Below are 22,118 nucleotides of genomic sequence, written 5' to 3'. Positions count from 1 at the left end.
AGTAACCATCATCAATCAACAGTCCCAGTACTCGGCGAGGCAATCGCGTCATTCTAGTAGAATCACTTGATTTCATATTTCGGTTTGATTATACGCTTGATCCGTCTGACGGAGAAGAAGAAGCGTCCTAATGAATCAATACGTCCGGCCTGGCGCTCCACCGCCACTCCCACCAGGGAGCATTCACCGTTCAGGCTCCCGCTCTCACCGGAAACAGGTACCACTGCCGCCAAAGCCAGCACTTCCAGCCTCTGCTCCGCACCATGCGCAAGTACAGACTCAACATGCCCAGGCAGCTCATGCTCAGGCACAGGCGCAGATGGATAAGCGGTATATCCGACGTCCTGTCGAGAAGAATATTCCGCCAAAGATCGAGGCGTTGATCCCCGATGCGAAGCTGTTCAGAGAGTTGAGAGAGGTGGAGCAGAATATGGATGCCACTATTAGTCGCAAGAGGTTGGACATTGAGGATACTCTCGCAAAGGGCACGAAGGTGTGTATATGCTATTTGGTTTATCGAGGTACGATGTTAACAAGCTGTAGGAGCGCAAGAAGTTGAGGATATTCATATCAAATACTGTAATTGATCAGCCATGGCAGACAGTGGACCGTATAGACGAGAATGCTTTTGATTTCGATATTGGAACTATCCCATCATGGCTCCTCCGTATTGAGGGCAAGCTTCTTGACGATAACACCCTGATAGATTCTCCTCACCGTCGCAAATTCACTAGCTTTTTCCAGAGCATCGCCATCGAACTTGATAGACCCAAGGACTTATACCCAGATGGTAATATAGTGGTATGGAATCAACAGATGAAGCCCGGCTTACCGCCACAGCCCATGTCAGATAGCGTCGACATCAAAAGAAAGGGTGACACCGATATCAATGCTCGTATATCGTTCTACCTTGCAACATCGCCAGAACGGTTCAAACTGTCTGCTCCGCTGTCGACTGTGCTCGGCGGATTAAAGGAACAGACTCGACAAGAGGTTGTGATGGGATTATGGCAATACATCAAATTTCGGAATCTGCAAGATCCAGATGAAAAGCGGACAATAAACTGCGATGACGCGTTGCGTCAGGTATTTAACAATCAAGACCGTATCTCGTTTGCACAGATGATTGAATATGCCGGGCCACATCTCTTACCACTAGATCCGATTGTGATTGATTACACTGTAAGAGTGGATAGGGAGTCTACTCAGGCCGAGTTTGCGTATGATATCGATGTCGAAGTGGATAGCCCACAGCGCCAAAATCTTCAGAATGTTCTTGCAAATTGGCATAGTAATCAGGACGAAATCCATGCTTTGGACGATCAGATTGGGATCACTATTCAAGAACTGTTGACGGCTAAGCTTCGGAGAGATTTCTTCACCCAGATGGCGCATGATCCTGCTCCCTTCATCAACAGGTGGATTGGCAGCCAATCTAGAGATCTTGAGATTGTGCTTGGCGATCGAGACTTGCAGAGCGAAGAGGTTAGACGCGCAGGATTCTACGGAACCGAGGATCTGACGGAGAGCATTTTCTTGCTGCTGAATAGTCGGAAGTAGCCGTGATCCGCACTTGTGGTGTATGTTATTTCGGCCCTACGTGCCTTTGCGATGTGTATTGTTTGATTTCTGGGTTGGTTAATTCGTAAAATATGTACAATATTGTATCTCTGTCTGCCACATTACAAGAGTAGACATCAAGTTGAAATTCTTCTAATTAATGTACTATTTGTTAATACGATGCTATCTTGGCATTATTTACAATAGTGGATTTATTGCCTTTCTATCCATGCGCGGTCGTCAAAGTACTTTCTAAGCGGTTTCGGGATCCAAACCGCCTTTCTCTCGTGATCGTAATAATTCTCCAAAATTGCAACAATAACTCGCGGGACAGCCATCGCAGTTCCGTTTAACGTGTGCGCATATGCTAGTGTCTTCGCGTCAACCTTGACACGCGTATGGAGTCTCCGAGATTGGTAGTCTGTGCAATTCGACGCCGACGTGACCTCACCCCAGTTTTGACGACCTGGCATCCACGCTTCGATGTCATACTTTCTGTACGCTGACGCTCCGAGATCCGAACCTTGCATTTCCAGGACGCGGGCATGAAGGCCTAGGCCGCTTATAATGTCTTCTTGTAATTCGCGAAGTTCTTCTAACATATGATCTGAAGTCGGAGTGCCTTCAGGGGCCGCTTCATTTGGCGCAGCAACCCATGAAAAGAGCTCGACCTTAGTAAACTCGTGCACTCGATATATACCTCTGGTGTCTCTTCCTCTAGATCCAGCCTCCGCACGATAGCTCCTGCTCACACCAACCATCTTCACCGGACACTCGCTTATATCAAAAGATCTGTCATTGGCCCATGCGGCAAGTGGAATCTCTGCAGTACCAGTCAGACATAATCTGCCCTCGTCACAGCTGTCTGGCTCTCCTCCTGCAACCGTGATATTATAAATCTGCTGCTCGCCATTAGTATCTCGTGGTCTGAACCCACATGCATGGGCAAATTCCCGACGCACTATCGACGGCGGAATCATCATCTTAAATCCTCTTCTCCGCGCCTTCTCCAGTGCGTATTGCACTAGGGCCTGTTCCAGAACTGCCCCATCACCTAGCAAGTAATAAAATGCGTGTCCTGAAACATTTGAAGCGGTCGTCAGATCAATGATACCTAATTGTACTCCGATATCAACATGGTCAACTGCCTGGACAAATCCATCATCGCAGCGTTTCGCTTCGGCCGGATCAGAAGGTGGAGGACATAGGTACTTTACAACACGCTCTTCGTCCCGTGGACAATTGTCAGGGATCAAATTGGGTACTTGGTCCATGTATTCGCGTATCTTACCATCCAGATCTTCAATCCGGGCATCCACCACATTTCCCGTATCTTTCAATTTTCCGAGCTGTTCCAAGATTGGGATCTTATCTTTAGCTGCGCGCAGTTTGATCTGTAAATTTTTCCGTTGCGTGTACACCGCCGTACGATCTTTCCGGAGAGCATTAGCAGTGGCATAAAGCTCTGCTATAAGTGGAATAGTGTCTGCCACATGCGGAAGCCGGCGAACATTGCAGGACGTTATGTAGAGCTCTTGGTTTGCGACTAAGTGCTTAATATTAAAGTGTGGGACTGCAAGCGCTGATGGCTGCTTCTTGCTGGATATATTGCGAAGTCGAGAAGATGATGTTATATGCCGATACCGTGATCGCCATTGTTGTGCGCATTGCGCACTTCGTGGCATTGGTGCTTGCATGGGTCGTTTCGTGGTATTGCGTATAGATTTGATTTTATTATGTATCTGAGTTTGACCGTACGAGAGTTCCGTGAGCCCGCCGTACGCAACCGAGTCATTTTGTAGCTCGCGAGAGTACAAGAATTGTTAGGGTTTTGGTGAAGTCGAAACAGCAAGTTTTTGGCGCCAGATAAGTTCACCACGCGCTTGCGAGTGCCTCAGTTGCCATATCGTACTCAGAGCCATATAAGCGTGAAATGTGAACTTTTCTAATTTCAGGAGTACTACAGTTGATCATTGACGTCCACCGCCGGTCTGAGCCAGCAAGCACCGTCGGGACTTCCGCTTTTAAAGCAGTATAAGCAGCTGACTGTTATACGGAGATCCATTAATACAATGGATAATGATTCGTAGATTGTAATTGTCTGTAGAGATTTGATACCACAGTCATTTCTAGTTCACAATCAAACGATAGAAATCGTATAGTTAAGGATACCACAGTCATTTCTAGTTCACAATCAAACGATAGAAATCGTATAGTTAAGACGTAGCATATTTTACACCAGTGTCAAATTCTCACATTTTACTACACCATAACGGATAATATCGTACCAATATCTCAAACAAACATAAAGTACACAGTTTATAAATTCTACAGGTTATAGATTGCTGCAAAAAGATATACACGACTAGATCTGGTCCATCATCAACGACGATGCCATCACAGCATCATCACCCATCTCAATATTCTCAGAGATCTCAGCAGCAGCGCGTTGTTGTGAAGCAGCTTCCCTTTGAAACGCCAGTCGGTCTAAAAACAACTGCTGCCTAGCTTGCTCTAATTCCCGGCGCTCAGCCTCAAGAACCTGCTCAAGCTCTTCGAATTTGGCAAGCTTGAGCTCCAATTTCCGCGTCTGCATGCTAACCAGAGAATTAACAAGCCTACTCATCTCCCGCTCCTCGTCCGTAGCGAGTAAGTGTGCACGCGCAGCGGTAACACCAAGAGCAATCGAAGCTGCCTTCTTTACTGTTCCATTGGCACTTTCTTCTTTGTCGGTGCTGCTTTCCGTAGATCCTTCCTTACTACTTGAATCGACGTCCATCTTATCCTCACCGTTTGCAGATGCAGAGAACGCAGGAGTCGTCTCGGACTTCGTGCGCCTCTGAAGTTGGGCCTGGATGGCCCTAGTCATCTCGGGTAGAGCACTCTGTGCAGCAGCGGCTGCAACTTTCGGGTCAACTATGCTCGCCAGGAAAGCAACGACACTCATGACTGGATTGTCAGCCTGAGAAAGTGGAATGTGATTATACTGCAACGCTCCCATTTCTTCTGTTTTGCTCTCCAAGTACGGGTCTTCAATTGGTAATTGCAGGAACTTGAGCACGCACTGCTCACGTGTTCGAGACCCAACGTGATCAGCAATCGCGTTCCAATCCTCGTCGTAAAGCTCCATACCCTCCAGCAACAATAACGTCTCCTGGTCCGTCCAATCCTGGTCCCGCTCAGCTGCCAAATAGGATGTGTCCTCAAACTTGACAAAGTCAGACGTCTGACTGGAAGACGGAAACCGATTCTCAAGGAAGCAATTTGCGCAGAGATCGTACTGCTTATTCTTCATCGAGTGATATCTTACACGCGTACAGTCGTTTCCGCAAGTGAAACAATTATATGTCTTCCGTGCATTTCCATTAGGTGTATCTGAAGCAAGCGCAGCCGATGTGTTTTCGTAGAATATCTTGCGAATTTCCAGATTCAGGTCCGGCTTGATCGGTGGAGCGGTCATTGCGCGTTCAGTAGATTGGTGCGGCTGACCAGCAGATGCGACCGCGCCAGCACCGGGATGGAAAGGCTGCAAACCTCGTGGAGTATCTGCTATTACGCGGAAGTGTCCTGTAAAAGGCGGTCCAATTGTAGACGGCCGAGTTTCAGGATCAACCTTTGGCTATAGTCAGCACTACTCTGAAAGATATTGTAATTTGTGCCTTCACTTACCTGGTAATTGATCAGTCCCCATTGCTCTAAAAAGGCATGTACTCTCATAATTGCACAAACGTCACCAGCAAGATTCCGACGACAAGCCGTAACTGTGAGATACTCGACCGGGTTCAGTCGGTAGGTATTGATCATAAAATCTCGGTAATCACGGTACACCGTCGGGGTCTTAGACCTATTCCGATTGTTGAAAAACTCTGGTAATGACTTCCTCTCAATATCATTGATGTTATTCATGTCAAACCACGCGGCATAGGAAGGGATTGTAACGCTGTGTGTCTGCTCGACCAAGAATGCTTTGGCCTCTTCTTCTAATGTTCGCTTTTCCACCACGGTCTCTTCAACGACGACATTCACGCCACTATTGTCTGCAGGAGTTTCGCCATTTGCAGGGGCTGGAGCCTCTTCGGATGATTTAGTTTCTGGTTCATCAACGTCCATTGGCATTGACACCTCCGGTTCTCCTTCTTGCTTTGGTAGTGGCTCTGGAGCAGCGTCTTCGACATTCGCCTGGAGCTCAGTATCTCCGGTGATTGCAGTAGCAGCTTCCTCGGCAGCACGGACACCTGGAATTACTGTATCGCTATCTGCTACTGCTCCTGCTGGTCTGTCCTCGGCTGTTGGATCAACAGACTCCGGCACATTTGGCACAGGATTAGCAAACTCCTCTGCTCTTGCTGCTGAGTCAACAGAGGTTTCGGTGATCACAATGCCAGACTGCTCTTCGACAGTGGGTGTGTCCTCAGACTCTACCGGCACAGTTGCTGATTCGGCTTGACTTTCCGATTCCAGTATTGCCACAGGCCCCTCAACTGTCGCAAGCTCAGCAGGCAACTTATTGTTTTCCTTTTCCTCTATTATGATCTCCGTAGTAATTTCCTCCTCAGGCGCGCTGGATGGTGCGTTGTCGGCACTGTTTATAGCAACTTCTGCAGATTCTGGGACAGGAGTTAGCTCTGAGGCGGGATTGTCAGATGCCGCAGAAGCAGGCTGCTCGGACGGCTGTTCTGGCGCCGGAACGGTATCCATTGTATGCCGTGTTAAATTTCGAAGTGTAAAAATCGCGGTGGGTGATGAGAAATTGGCGGATTGAATTCTGATTCGTTTTGTTTGCGTTTTGATGATGGTGCATCTAGCGTTTGGTTCAACGAGGCGTCGATGCGGCGGAGAGAAAAGATCCAAACAAGCATAAATCTCGCATGTAATGGTGGTTGTGACCACAAAGCTCAGATCTAGCTACCGGAACGACATCTACTACCCTAACCCAGATCTCCACATTTGTCGGCGATGACAGAAACGTTCCGATGAAGTAAATCATCTCACAGGCGCGAGCAGTTCCTTATAAATTTTCCAAATGGCATTTTTCCACCTAAGCTCGTCTGTGCGACGACCAGCGTTTGACTTTCTTCGGCATTCGGCATCACTGAGGCGTACGTTATCGTCACTTGCTGTTCTTGAGGCTGTCTCACCAAGCTATTCTGTCCTTACCGCTGCATCCAAGGTCGGTGGTCCGATCACAGTTTTACTTGCGGGATCAATAGCCTCTACTACGGCGGGTGAGGTTGCAAAGGCTGAAGGTGTTTCCAAGGTCCTGACGGCGACTAGTGTCGAGTACGACCATGTACGTATCGTTTGCTTAGTCCAGTAACGTCACTGCATTTCGTCTTTTCATTAGCGCAGATTTATCGTGGCTGGCACGGTATTTTCACATTAGACCTTGCTAAATGTATTCATACAGGGTCTGCCCGAGAGCTTGGCACCTCTGATCAGCGAGAACGTGAAATCTGGAAGCTACACACATGTCTTCGCTTCGGCCTCTGCATTCGGCAAGAATGTACTTCCACGTGTTGCGGCCTTACTCGATGTTCAGCAGATCAGTGACATTACGGCCGTGCAATCGGAGGATAGCTTTGTCCGACCAATTTTCGCCGGCAACGTGATCGCGACCGTAAAGTGCAAGGATCCTATTAAACTCATTACAGTCCGCACTTCTGCGTTTCCCGAGCCGACTATCTCTGGGTCATCTGCGCCAATTGAAGATGCCGTTGATCCTGCGGTGAGCTCGCGGACTACATTCGTCTCCGAGGAACTCACTAAAAGTGAGCGACCTGACCTAGGATCAGCCAAGCGTGTGGTTTCGGGAGGTCGCGGTCTCAAAGACAAGGAAAACTTTGATAAGATCATCTATCCGTTGGCCGATGCTCTAGGTGCGGCAGTTGGTGCCAGCCGTGCAGCTGTTGATTCCGGATTTGCGGATAATTCATTACAAGTCGGCCAGACCGGCAAGGTTGTCGCGCCCGATCTCTACGTTGCGGTTGGAATAAGCGGTGCTATTCAGCACCTCGCCGGTATGAAAGACAGCAAGACAATTGTGGCTATTAACAAAGGTATGCTTATATACTCAAACCTCAGTTACGTAAGGCTAACAGCTCACACAGATGGCGACGCACCAATTTTCGAAATCGCGGACGTCGGGCTCGTTGCCGATCTTTTCGATGCAGTCCCGGAATTGACCGACAAGCTAAAGAAGTAAAGCAGCTAACTTTAGAAATGCATGTAGTGGTAATCATTCCCGGTGTTTGTTGGTCATGCGTGTTCAGACGATTATATACATTAGTGTTTGAAAAGAGAAGAGATATTGTAACATAGACTGCCGTTAGTACGAGACATACTAAGTTTGTAATATTAATCTATAGCTATTTTGGCCCACATTCGTCATGAAGCTGTTTGACCTGGAGGTTCAGGTGAATCCTGATTTACTATTATCGACTCTAGCAGTTATGACCCTAGGGTTTGTTTGCTTTACTAAACGCGTTCGCGTCGCGTCGACCATAAGGTCTCTTTACTGAAGCCGCCCACTGCACGACACAGCATACCAGCCATCGCCTTCGCGGCGCTTGCCTCGACGATTAGATCTTCTTGACGTTATAGTTAGTATTTTGAAAATAAAGCCGTTATCGCCAAGTCTAGAATCCACGACGATGGAAAATATTACTTCGACTGGGGCGAACTTGGAAGGAGAGCGTGAAGCAGTTTCTGATACAGATTCTGTGGATTTACCTACTCCACCAGCTACTTCATCTCCAGAACCAATATCCGAGGTAATATCGCCTATTCTGAGAATAGGATTACTTTGGGGTGGGGGTTGCTAACACTGGAACAGGAGCAACGAGAGTTTAATGCGCTTGAGCAAGACAAGAAACTTGCCCGTCTGCGCTTTTTAATTGAACGATCTAAAGTCTATTCCTCAATTCTATCTGACCGGCTTCTCCAGCAACAACAAGAAAAGGAAAAGGCACAAGCTCTCGCTGAAAAGAAGAAGCTGCTGAGAGAGGAGAAGCCGAAGTCCATCGAAGTACGACCAAATGTTGCGACGCGACATGGTGGTGCCTCTAATCCCTCTGCAACTAAAACGAGTCCCAAAAGCTCACGGAAGGCAAATGTCAAGACCGCTGGCAAGCACTCGAGTTATAGTATTGCCGACTATATATCCAAAGATGTAAGATAACCATCTCCATAAGAATGAGAAGGGTGTGTTAGTAACTCTGAACTCTAGGAGCTTGCGTCCACCAAGAACACTTCTCAGGCCCTTCGAGAAGCGGCGACTGAGGAATCTAAGGGTGCAAAGCCATTGTCACATCCGCGTTCAGCTTCTGCTCGACAACCCGCTTTGGTGACCGGCGGCGTTCTGAGAGACTATCAACTTGCCGGGGTGGAATGGCTTATTTCGTTGTACGAGAATGGACTTAATGGTATCCTTGCTGATGAAATGGGCCTTGGGTGAGTCAGCTTTGTGGCTAATGTTGCCGTTGCTAAATTGTCCTGTAGAAAAACATTGCAAACCATCGCATTCCTAGCGTTCCTCCGAGAAAAGGGCTCATATGGCCCATTCTTGATCGTCGCTCCCCTTTCAACTTTGACCAACTGGGTCAGTGAAATAGAGCGTTTCACACCGTCAATTCCTGCTCTGCTCTATCATGGCACCCCTGAAGAGCGTGCCGAAATGCGCGATCAGGTTCTGTTCAAGAAAATCAGCGTGAAATTTCCTATTGTAGTGACGAGCTACAACATCATCATGAACGATCGCAATTTACTGGGCAAACTACAATGGAAATATATAATTATTGACGAGGGGCACCGAATTAAAAACATGAACTGTAAGCTGATCAAGGAGCTGAAATCATACGATTCCGCGAACAGACTGCTTCTTACTGGTACACCGTTGCAGAATAATCTAGCGGAGTTATGGTCTCTCCTGAATTTCATATTGCCGGATATTTTCCCAGATCTGGAACTGTTCCAGAGCTGGTTCGACTTCTCAGCATTGCAACGAGAGAATGGACCTCAGGAGATAATTAATGAGGAGAACAGAACTAGTATCGTGTCGAACCTGCATGCGATTTTGAAACCGTTTTTGCTTAGGCGATTGAAATCTGACGGTAAGTAACCTCATTAAAGTACTTTGGTTTTCACGCTCACCGCAGTTGTAGTGGAATATTCGTTGCCTCCAAAGAGAGAGTACGTATTATATGCTCCGATGACAGCTACGCAACAGGAGTTTTATCGACATTTGTTAGCTCGTGATATTAAAGACTATCTACTGGATAGAATCATGGAAACAAACGGCACGAAGCGGAAGGCTGGCCCAGTGCTCGGCACGCGGGACAAGAAGCTCAAACTCGATGCAAGCAGCCCATCATCGTCAGAAAACGATGGCGTTACTCCTGTGCGGAGATCGAAGAGGCGGGCGGTTAAGGAGAGTTTTGGTACATACAAGGAGCTCTGCGATAGGGATTACTTCAACGCATTGGAGCATCCGGAGCAACTGGTGGATCAATACTATCCATCGCAGTCGGATGACGAAGAGGAAGCGCATGCAAGGGAGGTGCTGAAAGCTAGTAGGTTTAAATTCGAGCTCCATAACTCTGAATACAATGCTAAATCTCGCTAGATAAGGCAGTTAATAATAAGAAGCTCCAAAACTTGATTATGCAGCTTCGTCTCGCTTGTGACTCGCCACATTTGTTCTACACTCCATGGGACGACCCCCAAGGCAAAGTTGATTGCCCTGACGAATCAATTGTCAATGACTCCGGCAAGATGCTTCTGATGGATAGGCTTGTTCCGGAGCTTTTCAGGCGAGGTCATAAAGTGCTGGTATTCAGTCAATTCCGAAATATGCTGGATATTATCCACGACTGGGCTGAGATTCTTCGAGGTTGGAAAGTGTGCCGTCTTGATGGACAAGTTAAGCAAGAGGATCGCAAGCTTGCAATTGACAATTTCAACAGCGATTCGAAGTACAGACTATTTCTGCTCTCAACGCGTGCAGGAGGTCTAGGGATTAACCTTTCGTCAGCTGATACTGTTATTTTGTTCGACAGCGACTGGAATCCTCAGCAAGATCTGCAAGCCATGGATCGCGCGCACAGAATTGGACAAACTCGGCCTGTTATTGTTTACCGTCTTGCAACTGCAAATACCGTCGAGCAAACTATGCTTGAGAAGGCTGACGCGAAGCGACAGCTCGAGAAGCTAGTTATTCAACGAGGCAAGTTCCGAAGTCTCGTTGGCGGCTCGAAGGCGGCTACAACTGAAGACGAAATAGCGGCATTGTTGTTAGGAGATAGTGGGCTGGAGAAATTCGTCGTCAAAAAGAGGGGCGATGTCATTCTCTCCGACGAGGAGTTAGAGGTGCTGTTAGACAGAAGCGATTTGGCATATGAGCGGGCAGCTTATGGGCATCAAGACAAAGGCCATATGTTCAGAATTGTTGATACTGCTCCTTCCGCCGAGGGAGACGTCCTTAGTTAAACGGGAAAGCTGATATTTGCACTTTACCTTTTGTATTTATGTATGATATGCATGGATTGAGTTAGACTTTGTGATTAGTTTATTGTAGAGTATATAAACATATGAGAATGGTCGTTTAATAGTTAGATTACCAAGTTAGGCGAGTTGACAGTCGGGAGAACCACTGTGGCAATATTCACGTCGGGGCTACGGTCAATACTTGGTAAAGAACGCAGACGAGTGGTTGTCAATAGAGTTACGCGTTCACAGTCAACTGAGAGGTGAATGCGATTTGATTCATTAGAGTTGGTAATTGGAGCTAGTGCGGGATCGCTAAAGAGCGACTGAAAAGCTAAGCTGAAACGTTCCTTTGCATAAGTGCTAAGGGGGATGGTTGAGTTGTCCAGCAATCCAGCTCCCTCTCCAGTTCGCTAAGCCCGCGCTATAATACATCTATGTTCTATAATGATACCCGTATGACGGACATTGTGGCATACGTCATAGACCTAACCTGTCTTTGTACTCCTTAACTCTGTCCAATACTGCGGATCCGTTCCACAATTCTGGCTTTCCCTCGTCGCCAGGAAGAGTCAGCTTTGCAAGCCCAACTTGCTCTACCGATAAGCCAGCTGCAACGTTGCCGTATATTGCTGCCTCTACTATGTCTCCGTTGGAAAGAACATAACCGGTGCACAGTCCCCCTACGAAAGTATTTCCCGCTCCTGTGGGATCAATCACGCGTTCGGGAAACGGGGTGTGGTAAGCCTCTAGCCACATCTTCCCGCGTCTCTTCGACAAGACAAGGCAGCCATTAGAGCCTGCTCTGATGACTATCGCAGCGTCTTCTCGCATATGTGGCAAAAATCGTAAACCAATTTCTTCAATATCGTCCTTTTCAAACGGCTCCGGTAGATCGAAAAAGGCAGCAGCCTCTGCAGCGTTTGGCGTCAGAATGTCCACCATCGGCAGAGCATCTAAGCAAGCGTCCAGATGCTCTGGCTTACATAGGTCCGGAACAGGCTCCCATGCAATCACTGGAATTGGCAAATCTTTCTTTGAGGATTTTCTGAGCTCGACGATACCGCGAATGAGACTTTGGGCTCTTTCCGGGGAGCATATAACGTGAAACGTTCGAGATTCTAGAAGTTTTGTACCAACGACATCTTCCGTTACAATCCGTTTCTTTGGTGTCGTATATCGAAATCCTACAGTGCGATTAGCAATCGATTTTATCGTTGATTAATGCCCCCCAAGTTACCTCTGAACTCCTTTTCTCCGTACCCATTCCACCCTCGTGTGGTTAGTCGTGTAGGATCCTCTCGGAAGATCATTGTCGTTTGCAGACTAAACAGTTCCTTTTTGATCTCCTGAGGAAAGTCGCTCCCAGCGTCTACAATCCATCCAACACCCTTTGAGAGGGGATACGGCAGAAAATATCGAGCACCGTAGGCTGCATATGTTCCTGCACCTCCAATGACATCGTATAAGCTTGTTCCGTCCAAATAATGTATCTCATCGATTATGAACATGCCAAAGCTTGTAAATATCATTCCAAACTCGTCTTGTGATGACGAAGGAGAACTAGTCTGAGCAGCAGTTATATCAATAATCGCCATTGATATGATATTTCATAAGTATATGAAAATGTTATATTAGGGAATATAGTGTGTGCGTTCGATATGGGACCGTAATTGCTCGGATTAATGTGCCCTTCGCCGGTCCTAGCCTAATGGCATTGATACAGACACCGCACGAAGTGAGTACTTAGTGACCAATCTGCGCCTATAAGTTGTAAGTATAAGTAAGGTATGCAGGATCCTAAACTATATCGTATGCTTGTATTACCGTAGGCGAGAGGGCCTAAGGATTGCACTAGCTCGAATACGAGGGCGAAGATTCCGTGCGGCTCTCGTGAGGTTGTCCATCCCTCACAGGGACAGGCGATCACTAACGCCTCTACTTCAGGAACAATTCAATTCGACGAATGTAAGCGTATCATTTCTAATTTTCCAGCTCATGAGAGGGCACAGTCCGAACGTATATATCTGCCCTTGCCACAGCCCGTAGGGCGTGCGCACATGCATATACGCTTCCTCAACGCGTCGTATAAGTTCTCCCATTTCTGATCGAAGATCCCGTCAACCGGTGAATCAACGGTTTTGCGCAGACATGCCGTCTTCGATTCTCGATTTGCCCACGGAGACATTGGTTGACATTTTCCTGATCGTTATTCTGTCATCAGATTGCTTAGAGTCATGCCCCAGGATAAAGATCCGAAATGGACCGGTTCGACGCGGGCCCAGGGTGTCATCTAGTAGTTGCCTTGGCAATGCTTTAACAGACTTGATCTTTTCATCAACAAATTCACCTTCAAATAGCATTGTTCTATCGGGCACTATTCACCGTGCGTATGCATTGAGTCTCGTGTGCAAACGGTTCTATTCTGTGATTTATCACCCGTCCCAAGACGTTCGAATCTGGAAATCAGTCGCCGCAACTTTCGGCTACGACGAGTCTCTGACTCTTGGGAATATACTAAAGTGCGGGACTTCGTCAGTCTTGCCACAGGCAACATGGCGCAATGCAGCGTATGTTGCGGCAATGTGGAATAGGCCTTTCAAACGCGCAGCAGGCGGCGGAGGATTGGGACGCGTTAAGACAACTAAGTCAATGTCAACATCATTGCCGCCCCCTCCACCCAAAGGAATCATACGCACTGTTGATTTAGCTGCACCCGGTCAGGGAAGGTCTGGACCAACGTATGTCACGCTCGAGCCGTCTTCGAAGGATGCGGGGAAACTATTTGCCCAGTCGGTGGACGCAAGGGAGGAAAACCCTCGATCAGTTTCAACCACTTACGGGATCGTGTCGCCCGAAACCTCAAGAAGCAAGATTATTTTTCGCGGCATGGATCAAGATATATCAACATTGGATTTCTCATTACCAAATCAGAGCAACCTCGTCATGGAAGAATGTGCCTTACTTTCAGACAAAGTCGATACTGCTATAGGATATGAGATATCACGATACTCACCCTCAAGTGGAAAGAAAGAAAAAATATGGAGATTACAAGAACCTCCTCCTGAGCGATACATTACTAACGGTGACTCATTGCTCGCATTGTATTCGCCGAATATGGTTTTCTTTTGGACGGGCTCTCCAGATAATCCTGCTCGATTGCAATGCTATCAAGCTGTGCCGTCTCTTCATACGGCAACCACGTCTAGTTCATCGACATCGTCATCATGTTCATCGTCAGTCTCTCCTTCCATGCTGAATAATGTTAGCGCGACGAGACATTGGTCGACGCAATCGCTTTCATTAGCATCAATGCGCAGCGACACCTTTACGGAATGTCATAACGGCAAATCAGAATTGCTGTGGGATATCAACTTGTCGCGCGATTGGAGCAACGATAGTCCGCGGGAACAATTCTGCGTTGTTCGGAATATGAAAATGACATCTCGCTATGCGATAGTTCTAGTCCATTGGTATCCTACCAGTTCAATGCACAAGCTATCGGGCACATCGTTTCGCATTTTGCATTTAGCAACAGGAGAGACGAGAAATGTGCTGATGTTTAATCAGCCTGATCTCTCTGCGCCGTATCCGATGTTCACTACAGTGTCGGATCACGACTTCGTCGTGACGGACACTCACATTGTCTCAGGCGGTCCAAATGGAGAGCTCTACGTCTGGAACTATCACATGCAGAATACACCGCTCTACTCTATTCCTGAACCAGACACGAGAAGGCTCACGCATGTAGAGGGATCGTTCGCGCCGATGTACACCTATCTTACTGTATCGGTCGACGGGAAATATTTAGTTGCAACCGCCAATAATCGTATCACTGTGTGGAACATGTTTGCCAAGAAACTAGAAGGTGTATATCACAATGGCCGTAAAGTTACTAAGCGCGACTTCTATCTGAGAAATCCATTCGACAATTTCCGCACAGGCATTTGGATCTTGTATCGGGACTGGCGCAAGAAGAAGCGAGTAACGACGGCTATTGAACGCTTGGTCAGTGACAACTATTTTGTCGAAGAGTACGAACTGGTTGGCGAGAAGTTCAAATATATCATGGAGCCATTCGGCGAGGACAAGCTCGAACGCAGTTTGACAAGTGCTTGTCACCTTATTGGTAGATGCATCAAGTCAAGTGAGCTCATAAATTTACTCGAAGCCATGAGATTCTGGGTTCGTTGGCTACTGATCACAATCTGGGCATATGGCTATTTTCTACTCCTTCGAGGAGAGAAAATGCTGATCGGCGCTAGCGACGGTGTCGGGGAACTGAGAAACAGTGCAGACGTCGAACACAGTGGTGTTGAAGCAGTTATTGACGATGAGGAAAGTGTGGATATCGATCATATTCTCGAGGAGTAATGCGTTCTATGGTTTCTTACGGATTTCCTTATATTGGTATTGGTTGGGTATTGGTGAATGTTAGGATCGACTACAAGGGCTCTTATTCGTTGGGATTGCATTTATCATTGATCGCTAAATGTATTCATAGTTATAGATTAGACGCCGTTTAGATCATGTATCCCGATAGACGTAAATAAATGCAGGATTAAGGATTTAATAGATATAATGTTAGATATTGTTACGATCACTAACACATCATACAAGCAAGACGTAACTTGAAACAAGCTAAAACTGCCTAAATCTAGTATACATGTCTTCATCAAATACAGCTCCATATATCGTACAAAGAGAGCAAAGCAAATCAATTCAGAAGCTGTTCACTTTCCAGTCCACTCGTCATCGGACTCCGGTGCTTTCTTAACCTTTTTCTTTGAGCCACTCTCGTTAGACTTCCGCTTCTTATTTCCACTACTGCTGGCCGTCGATGGCGCGACAGCCTTTTCAGCCGGAGTGGCTTTAGCTTTCGGAGTTTTAACTTTCACTAACGACGGTAGTCGCTCGATGACCCCAACAGGCAAGAATGTCGTGTGGGCGATCTGGATTACTCTGTTAGCTGTAAACGTCAATACATCTAGGAGTGTGCCTACCTTCTGCGCAAAAGTTGCACTAGGCATAGCTCGGAATAAATCCGCTGGCAACGAAGCTTTGCCTGGCCATGTCTGCATAGACCAATTATGAGCCTCCTCGAATTGCCTGATTATAGCCTGAGCTAGGTCTGATAGATAGTAGAGATTCTATGGAATCGATTTGTTAGTACTGTTATAAGTGATTCGTCAAAAACGGAACGTACTTCTCCAGATTTCTCTGAGATGGCGTCACGGACTTGCTTGACGCGCTGGGCGAAATAGAAAATTAATGAGATATTCTGCTCCGTGACGGTCGCATTTAAATAAAAGATAATATACTGAGCAAAATCAAGAAGGTCATCGACATCGGTTCCGTAGTCTGGATGGTGAGCCAACATATGCAATAATCGAGCAAAGCACCGTTCCATGATTGTGGTCTTCTGCTGCTGCTGCTTTGCCAACCGCGCTCTTATCCAGGTAACAAGCTCATCTTTAACTTCTTCCTCAGGCTCATACGCCATTAAGAACGCAATCGGAATGTACTTCTCCGGTAGTAAGTCAGCTGCTAGGTACCGCTTCAGCTTGTCGATGAAGGCCTGGCGAACTTGGAAGTCCCTGTCTTGAACCAAGAGTGCCAACTGATTGATATCTTGTGGCTGTATCAATCTCTCGTATACCGGTATCTTGGCAAGTTTAAGAAGTAGAAGCCCAGCTGTTAGACGAAGTCTAGATTTAAAATGAAGTCTTTCTCTGCGTTAGTGATCACAACAAATAGCAAAAAAAGAAAGGAAAGTTTCTTACGGCGTATCCTGATCCTTCGTCATTTCACCGGAGTTGGCAACTAAACAATTCAGAAGCTTTAAGACGGGCTGGGCAATTTCTTTTGCCGTCTCGGCATCCTCAGCGGCACGCAATCGATTGACCAGTATCCGGAGCGCCAGAATCTTTGCTTTACAGTCATCTTCCAATTGACTGTCCTCGACCCAGTCCTTGTCGTGTTCTGAAGTCGATACCCGATTCTTCAAAAGTATTTCCTTGATGAGAAATCCCGTAATTTTGTCAATCTTAGGCTCGACAATTGCGGATGCACCACGGACTAGTTCTGCAAGAATAGCCAATTGACAAAGAAAAGCCGGATCTGCAACATCAAATTTCGTTGCGACGACAAGCAAGTCACGAGCATAAGCGTCTTTCTTCTTACTTTGCAATATAATGTTAACAGCATGCTTTGCTTCTCCCGCTGATCCATTGGTCGCAAAGTTCGACAGTGCCTCAAGGAACTGACGTTCTTGCGGCATATCCCCAGGGAAGCGCTTTGCAAACCCCGCACAGGCCTTTAAAGTGTCAATACTTCCATCAAAACCAGGTTGTCGCTTCTGGATTTCTTGAGTCAGATCCTGCATATGGGCCTTGAGTACCGCCGGCATCGAAGTCGAAATATCCTGACATTCTGATAAGAAGAAGATACATAAGTGCACGAGATGAGTCTTACCTTGAGCAACTCATGGGCAACTGCATTAAGTCCATTATTGGCCCGTTTTGAGATTTCGACGATGGGAGGAACATTGCTTCTATTGTAGAATATCAAGCTACTCCGATACATAAGTGGCATCAGAGTCTCAAGAATACTTGATACACTCTGTCTATTCGATATCTCGGTCTATTATTGAGTAAGCACTCGTGAAATTGGATGTCACCATTCAATAAAGTTCCTGAACTCACCAAAGCCTTATGGACAGTCTTGATATCAGATTCTGAAGTAATGCAGTCTTTCATGAGCTTGTACATGCGTCTATCGTTCATCATGTAAAATTTAGCCATGTGAGCCTCGGCCTTGGACGAGTCAGGAAGTTGCTCGCCCATCCACTTTATCAGTCGATCAAGCTTTCCTTTCAGTTCCTCGCCCTCACTATCATCTACCACACCCCCCTAATGACAGTCAGAATAGGTTATATTCAACTTGAACAAAATCGTATTATGCAAATATATTCCCTACATTGTATTTCTCGCACAGCTCAACGAATGTCTGTAAGATTTGCGCCATTGTTCTTTGCCGGATAGGAATGGCGTTAAAGGCTTTTCTGGGCTTTTCGTCGAGATATTTGATCACAGTCAGCATTCGTGTAACTCTCTTCGTATCGTCTGAGTCAAAAGGCATCAATTGTTCGTAAATGCAATAGTCGCTCAGTACGGTGGTCTCCTTGTTGTTCAAATAGTATATCTCAAAGATACGAGACGGGATCCAAGCCAATTGAGCAATGATATCTTCATCTTGTGAAGCACTGGTTAGAGTTAGCGTGCAAATAATAGAACTATGGAGCCGAGCACTTACATATCCTCATAGGCAACATCGTACAGGCTTCCGAGAACCTTGATTGCTTCCGCGCGGACAGTGAACTTCCGGTCCTTAGCACGCTCGGCGAGATTGATGAGCACCGTTTCGTTTCTGAACTTCCGAACGATGCACTTGTAATCCAGATTTCCAATTGCTTTGCATGTTGCCAACCGAACCTTGTCATCGTTATCGATAAGCTTGGCGGCGAGTCCTTCAACCGTTCCCTTGACAATATCTGCACGGTTTCCCAAAATAAACGCACATCCCTCAGCCCATTTGGCGCGAACTGACGGATTCTTATCATTTTGCCGACCAAACCAAGCATCCCAGCATGTCGGATGAGCTGAGATAAAATTCACTCGGCCGGGAATATCTCCCGCAATTAACCCGACTGTTTCAGTCGCCATAAGTCTCATCTGTGTGTTGTCGACCAAGATCTCCTGTTCGAGCTGTGGAATCACATTCTGTAAAACCTCCGGTGCGGCTTTCCAAATCTCGACGATGAGACTGTGAGCTTTCTTCAGTTCTCCCAGATCCGTTTCAGATATGTCATCGGCTGAGGATTTTGTCGAGATATCGTAGATGACGTCCGTAAAGTACTGTGATATGTGCCGCGCCATTCGATCAGTACAATTAATGCAGATAGTCTTCGCCATGTTATACGCCGGCGGCAACTGAAATAATGAAGTCTGTACTTTTGACGTCTTGGCATTATTGCCTGCCTTGGGCTTAACTTCGACTGTCTTTGCGCGAAGAAACTGGGCGAGGATGAGTGTGATCACCTCGGATGGAATTGTGGGTGCTTCGTCGATTAACTGGACTAAAATTTCTCCCATGTGAAACTCAAGGTTTTTAAGTCCATCAGGTCTATCTTTCGTAAATGATGTGATACAAGCAATTCACACTCAAACTGAACGTACTTAACGAGATCGAAAAACATCTCGAAGATATCCGACATGAGATCATCACCATTGGGCAAATCCGATACAAGCACGATACTTTTCACCTGTGACAAGCTCTCAAGTAAATAGCAGTACTGTAGAAAGTAAGGCGAGTCCGGATCAGCAAGGCCTTTTAGTTGAAGCACGAAATGCTCGAAAATACTCTTGTTAGTGAAACGTTAGCGTGCACAACTTCCATATGCCGCTGTAGCCATCATACTCACTTGCAGCTGAGTAGCAGTATATGGCGCGTCAGGCGCATATAGACGTAAAATATCGGCTAGACAGCATGCTACATATGCACGCACGCCCTTATCTCTGTGGTGGAGCAGGTTGTTGGACACTAAGTCCTTGGCTACTTTGTTGACGGTTTTTAGTTCCACAGACCCTTGATCAAATTTGGCAAGTTCAACATGAACAGCCTAAAGATTTCATTAGGCGCAATCCACGTTTGTGATTCGACAACAGTGTCGTATCGCATACCTGTAACCTCTTCAAAAGCTCTGAGACTGCGATGGGCTTGTTGGCTTTTGGAGCGAGCGGCTGATCAAACTTCAGACGCTCCCATGATTGAACTGCCGGCATTGTAAAACAACGAATTCACGATCTGCGGTGGATATCTATAGACGCGTGTTTGTCTTGACAAACGATCCGTGGCAATCGAGTTCCCCGATGCTGCAAGCTGCCAGGTTGCCGGAAACAAAATCCTTCAAATAAACAGAGCACAGGAAATATGCTGATAGATTCACCAAATAGTATTGCTTGGAAACGGCATGCTACGAAGGTCCCGGGGTCGGTGGTTAAACCTGAATGCGGCACTGCGTACTTTGCGGATTTGGTTTTCCCGTTCATGACGCGACATTGACGCGTCGAGTCACATCACCTGCCTCTCGCCGGATGAGTCACAACAACCTCTATATCTATCGCCTGGTTGTGATCCGCGGAAATATTTATTCGACATCTAAAGTATGGACCTACGAATAATGCCTGCAGAAGTCCTCATATTGCATGACTTCCTTGTTATTTCGATACTATTCGCTGAATTCTATCTTTCAGCATCCCGCAAAAGCTTTCAAAGACAATCGGGTCAGACCCGTAGCTCCAATGAACCGAACATTGTGGTATATCGGTGTTTGAAGTGTATTGTTCTACGAAGATTCTGAATCCAAAGCCAGTTGATTCCGAGATGCGACTTCCCTCAACATGGTCACTGTGTTCTTCAATCTTTCGCTTCTTGTTTCTTCGAAAGTTGCGTGACCATACATTTCCCTGCTGCGAGTATCCTGTGATATAGTGTGTCGTTTCGCAGTTGAGCTTCGATAGTCGCTCTAGCTTCATAAAATCTCCAAATTCGTCTTTCATGATTGACAAAACCTTGTCTAGCAGACGATCATCGTTGGCTCCATGTGTATGACTCAAATCCAAAATCCATCCGGTAGCTGGTGGTAACAGTCCTCGAATCGCTGTTGAAGGCAACGGATCCAGCGGCCTAGTAATGTCCGGCAACGGTCTTCGTCCATCAAACCTCCAGGCCACGGCCCACCGCCTCGTAAACTGCCCTTGAATAAACTCGGCGACCGCATAGTTCGAAATTCCGCGTTTCCGAAGACTATTCACCACATCTTTCAAGCTATCAAGTTTGCCCAGCATACTCGTGTACCACGTGCTTCCGGTGTTTACATCGTTACGCAACATTTCAATGCTCTCATTAATCATGCGCGTCACAAACGCTACCTCGCCTCCGGGAGTAATCATTTCCTCGGGCGCCGCAGATGTAAAACTACGAGCAGGTGTAACTTTGAGAGCCTGGGAAGCATTGTAGTCAGCTGATGAAGAATAGAAAGGCGGGTTGCACATAGTGAAATGCAAATGCTGGCTTGTGTGAGAATCCCCGCAAGCATGAGGACCGAATAAAGAGTTTCCAGGATCTGCCTTGAAGACAGAAATCTGCTCCATCAGGTTGTTCCTGGAAACGAGCTTTGCTGCGGTTGATACAGCGACATCGTCGACGTCTGGGCTTAGGTTAGTTCTTGAAAATGACAGTAATAGAACGTCAGAACTTACCTGTTGCAATGAAGTGCCAATTACGTCGAAGACGGCACCCCAACAATGGATATATACAAGATGTACCTGTGCCACTAGGACAATTATGGAATTAGTGTAAGCGGTCAATTTTGCCCGGAGAACTTACATGTCCAAACCCCAAATAGGTTTCGAAGAGTTGGTATCGTTAGAATCAAAGGAGTCCGAATCCAACAGATCTTGCAGCCATAGAATATAATTTAGCCGATTGGCAACCTGTTCAAGAAACTACTGTTAGATTACATATGGTCTGACACAGAGGCATAATTCCTTAGATCAGAGCCCTACCCTAGGACAAAGTCTATCTGGTAACAACTCGACATCGATATCAAAGTCCTTGTGCAGAAGCGCCTCTGTAAGAGCGCTAAAACAGTAAGCTAAAGGCCATAATTAGCTACTGACAATCAGTGCGTACCAGACAGCTTCCGGGTCAGTAAAATCCACGGTCATGTCATCATGCAGACTACATAGAAAATGTGAGTGATCAACGCACCCTTTAACAAGACTTGAACTTACAACTTTGCGAGCTTGGAATACGACTCAGCTAGAGCTCGGAAGTCCGGAGGATTGTGAGCATAAGGATTTCGAACATGCATAACGCATTGCCATGCTATCAAGGTATTTATAGAGCTAATATGTCGGTCGACAACAGCCGATAAAATGCAAATAATATGACGACCCTCCACGAAAGATCCGAGGTTTCGCGTTTATGCAGGGGATGCTTGGGATTAGGGTTTG

General features: G+C 46.6%; 9 protein-coding genes across 9 annotated transcripts; 4 read left to right on the top strand and 5 right to left on the bottom strand.

Annotated features, from left to right (window-relative positions):
* POJ06DRAFT_89867 (uncharacterized protein) lies at nt 1–1,666 on the top strand. The gene is made up of 2 exons (XM_056191724.1): nt 1–493; nt 544–1,666. Exons 1-2 carry the CDS (start codon nt 131–133, stop codon nt 1,558–1,560), a joined length of 1,380 nt encoding a protein of 459 aa, XP_056044606.1. The 5' UTR covers nt 1–130; the 3' UTR covers nt 1,561–1,666.
* Nucleotides 1,667–3,378, bottom strand: POJ06DRAFT_89863 (uncharacterized protein). Its single transcript, XM_056191723.1, has one exon. The coding sequence runs from the start codon at nt 3,255–3,257 to the stop codon at nt 1,773–1,775; it is 1,485 nt and encodes a 494-aa protein (XP_056044605.1). The 5' UTR covers nt 3,258–3,378; the 3' UTR covers nt 1,667–1,772.
* Nucleotides 3,379–3,673: 295 nt separating this feature from the next.
* POJ06DRAFT_274905 (SWIRM domain-containing protein) lies at nt 3,674–6,365 on the bottom strand. The gene is made up of 2 exons (XM_056189631.1): nt 5,230–6,365; nt 3,674–5,173 (listed from the first exon to the last, which is right to left on the bottom strand). Exons 1-2 carry the CDS (start codon nt 6,256–6,258, stop codon nt 3,926–3,928), a joined length of 2,277 nt encoding a protein of 758 aa, XP_056044604.1. The 5' UTR covers nt 6,259–6,365; the 3' UTR covers nt 3,674–3,925.
* Nucleotides 6,366–6,544: 179 nt separating this feature from the next.
* POJ06DRAFT_221386 (uncharacterized protein) lies at nt 6,545–7,967 on the top strand. Its single transcript, XM_056185625.1, has 3 exons — nt 6,545–6,850; nt 6,968–7,616; nt 7,668–7,967. Exons 1-3 carry the CDS (start codon nt 6,584–6,586, stop codon nt 7,760–7,762), a joined length of 1,011 nt encoding a protein of 336 aa, XP_056044603.1. The 5' UTR covers nt 6,545–6,583; the 3' UTR covers nt 7,763–7,967.
* Nucleotides 7,968–8,080: 113 nt separating this feature from the next.
* On the top strand, nt 8,081–11,282 carry POJ06DRAFT_89775 (SNF2 family N-terminal domain-containing protein). Its single transcript, XM_056191722.1, has 6 exons — nt 8,081–8,330; nt 8,393–8,728; nt 8,786–9,009; nt 9,058–9,668; nt 9,720–10,127; nt 10,181–11,282. The coding sequence occupies exons 1-6, from the start codon at nt 8,211–8,213 to the stop codon at nt 11,041–11,043; spliced, it is 2,562 nt and encodes an 853-aa protein (XP_056044602.1). The 5' UTR covers nt 8,081–8,210; the 3' UTR covers nt 11,044–11,282.
* Nucleotides 11,282–12,906, bottom strand: POJ06DRAFT_89727 (Ribokinase-like protein). Its single transcript, XM_056191720.1, has 2 exons — nt 12,281–12,906; nt 11,282–12,227 (listed from the first exon to the last, which is right to left on the bottom strand). Exons 1-2 carry the CDS (start codon nt 12,636–12,638, stop codon nt 11,521–11,523), a joined length of 1,065 nt encoding a protein of 354 aa, XP_056044601.1. The 5' UTR covers nt 12,639–12,906; the 3' UTR covers nt 11,282–11,520.
* A 1-nt stretch (nt 12,907) lies between these two features.
* On the top strand, nt 12,908–15,619 carry POJ06DRAFT_89769 (uncharacterized protein). Its single transcript, XM_056191721.1, has one exon. The coding sequence runs from the start codon at nt 13,192–13,194 to the stop codon at nt 15,412–15,414; it is 2,223 nt and encodes a 740-aa protein (XP_056044600.1). The 5' UTR covers nt 12,908–13,191; the 3' UTR covers nt 15,415–15,619.
* Nucleotides 15,620–15,624: 5 nt separating this feature from the next.
* On the bottom strand, nt 15,625–20,186 carry POJ06DRAFT_250605 (armadillo-type protein). Its single transcript, XM_056187313.1, has 11 exons — nt 19,782–20,186; nt 19,523–19,720; nt 19,278–19,462; nt 18,355–19,224; nt 18,019–18,304; nt 17,745–17,951; nt 17,515–17,682; nt 16,824–17,464; nt 16,247–16,766; nt 16,044–16,190; nt 15,625–15,992 (listed from the first exon to the last, which is right to left on the bottom strand). Exons 1-11 carry the CDS (start codon nt 19,881–19,883, stop codon nt 15,774–15,776), a joined length of 3,543 nt encoding a protein of 1,180 aa, XP_056044599.1. The 5' UTR covers nt 19,884–20,186; the 3' UTR covers nt 15,625–15,773.
* On the bottom strand, nt 20,187–22,097 carry POJ06DRAFT_250603 (uncharacterized protein). Its single transcript, XM_056187312.1, has 6 exons — nt 21,897–22,097; nt 21,796–21,843; nt 21,669–21,744; nt 21,490–21,596; nt 21,363–21,436; nt 20,187–21,310 (listed from the first exon to the last, which is right to left on the bottom strand). Exons 1-6 carry the CDS (start codon nt 21,974–21,976, stop codon nt 20,319–20,321), a joined length of 1,377 nt encoding a protein of 458 aa, XP_056044598.1. The 5' UTR covers nt 21,977–22,097; the 3' UTR covers nt 20,187–20,318.
* Between the last annotated feature and the right edge of the window lie 21 nt (nt 22,098–22,118).

Source organism: Lipomyces tetrasporus (genome assembly GCF_029532465.1).
Source record: "Lipomyces tetrasporus strain NRRL Y-64009 chromosome Unknown POJ06scaffold_4, whole genome shotgun sequence".
NCBI classification, from domain to species: Eukaryota; Fungi; Ascomycota; class Lipomycetes; order Lipomycetales; family Lipomycetaceae; genus Lipomyces; species Lipomyces tetrasporus.
Note: the sequence above shows the minus strand (reverse complement) of the source record. Positions and strands in the feature narration are given on the sequence as shown.

Bases quoted from the DNA above. Each gene is read 5' to 3' on its own strand.
- POJ06DRAFT_89867 (XM_056191724.1), top strand. From the start codon at position 131: ATGAATCAATACGTCCGGCCTGGCGCTCCACCGCCACTCCCACCAGGG. The intron at 494-543 runs GTGTGTATATGC...AACAAGCTGTAG, and splicing joins CTCTCGCAAAGGGCACGAAG to GAGCGCAAGAAGTTGAGGAT.
- POJ06DRAFT_89727 (XM_056191720.1), bottom strand. From the start codon at position 12,638: ATGGCGATTATTGATATAACTGCTGCTCAGACTAGTTCTCCTTCGTCA. The intron at 12,228-12,280 runs GTAACTTGGGGG...ATCGCACTGTAG, and splicing joins CGGAGAAAAGGAGTTCAGAG to GATTTCGATATACGACACCA.
- POJ06DRAFT_89863 (XM_056191723.1), bottom strand. From the start codon at position 3,257: ATGCAAGCACCAATGCCACGAAGTGCGCAATGCGCACAACAATGGCGA.
- POJ06DRAFT_274905 (XM_056189631.1), bottom strand. From the start codon at position 6,258: ATGGATACCGTTCCGGCGCCAGAACAGCCGTCCGAGCAGCCTGCTTCT. The intron at 5,174-5,229 runs GTAAGTGAAGGC...CTATAGCCAAAG, and splicing joins GGGGACTGATCAATTACCAG to GTTGATCCTGAAACTCGGCC.
- POJ06DRAFT_221386 (XM_056185625.1), top strand. From the start codon at position 6,584: ATGGCATTTTTCCACCTAAGCTCGTCTGTGCGACGACCAGCGTTTGAC. The intron at 6,851-6,967 runs GTACGTATCGTT...GTATTCATACAG, and splicing joins CTAGTGTCGAGTACGACCAT to GGTCTGCCCGAGAGCTTGGC. The intron at 7,617-7,667 runs GTATGCTTATAT...CAGCTCACACAG, and splicing joins AATTGTGGCTATTAACAAAG to ATGGCGACGCACCAATTTTC.
- POJ06DRAFT_89769 (XM_056191721.1), top strand. From the start codon at position 13,192: ATGCCGTCTTCGATTCTCGATTTGCCCACGGAGACATTGGTTGACATT.
- POJ06DRAFT_89775 (XM_056191722.1), top strand. From the start codon at position 8,211: ATGGAAAATATTACTTCGACTGGGGCGAACTTGGAAGGAGAGCGTGAA. The intron at 9,669-9,719 runs GTAAGTAACCTC...CCGCAGTTGTAG, and splicing joins TAGGCGATTGAAATCTGACG to TGGAATATTCGTTGCCTCCA. The intron at 10,128-10,180 runs GTAGGTTTAAAT...AAATCTCGCTAG, and splicing joins AAGGGAGGTGCTGAAAGCTA to ATAAGGCAGTTAATAATAAG.
- POJ06DRAFT_250605 (XM_056187313.1), bottom strand. From the start codon at position 19,883: ATGCCGGCAGTTCAATCATGGGAGCGTCTGAAGTTTGATCAGCCGCTC. The intron at 17,465-17,514 runs GTAAGACTCATC...TCAGAATGTCAG, and splicing joins TTGCCCATGAGTTGCTCAAG to GATATTTCGACTTCGATGCC. The intron at 15,993-16,043 runs GTAGGCACACTC...AGAGTAATCCAG, and splicing joins GTGCAACTTTTGCGCAGAAG to ATCGCCCACACGACATTCTT.
- POJ06DRAFT_250603 (XM_056187312.1), bottom strand. From the start codon at position 21,976: ATGCATGTTCGAAATCCTTATGCTCACAATCCTCCGGACTTCCGAGCT. The intron at 21,844-21,896 runs GTAAGTTCAAGT...TTTTCTATGTAG, and splicing joins TATTCCAAGCTCGCAAAGTT to TCTGCATGATGACATGACCG. The intron at 21,311-21,362 runs GTAAGTTCTGAC...ACCTAAGCCCAG, and splicing joins TTGGCACTTCATTGCAACAG to ACGTCGACGATGTCGCTGTA.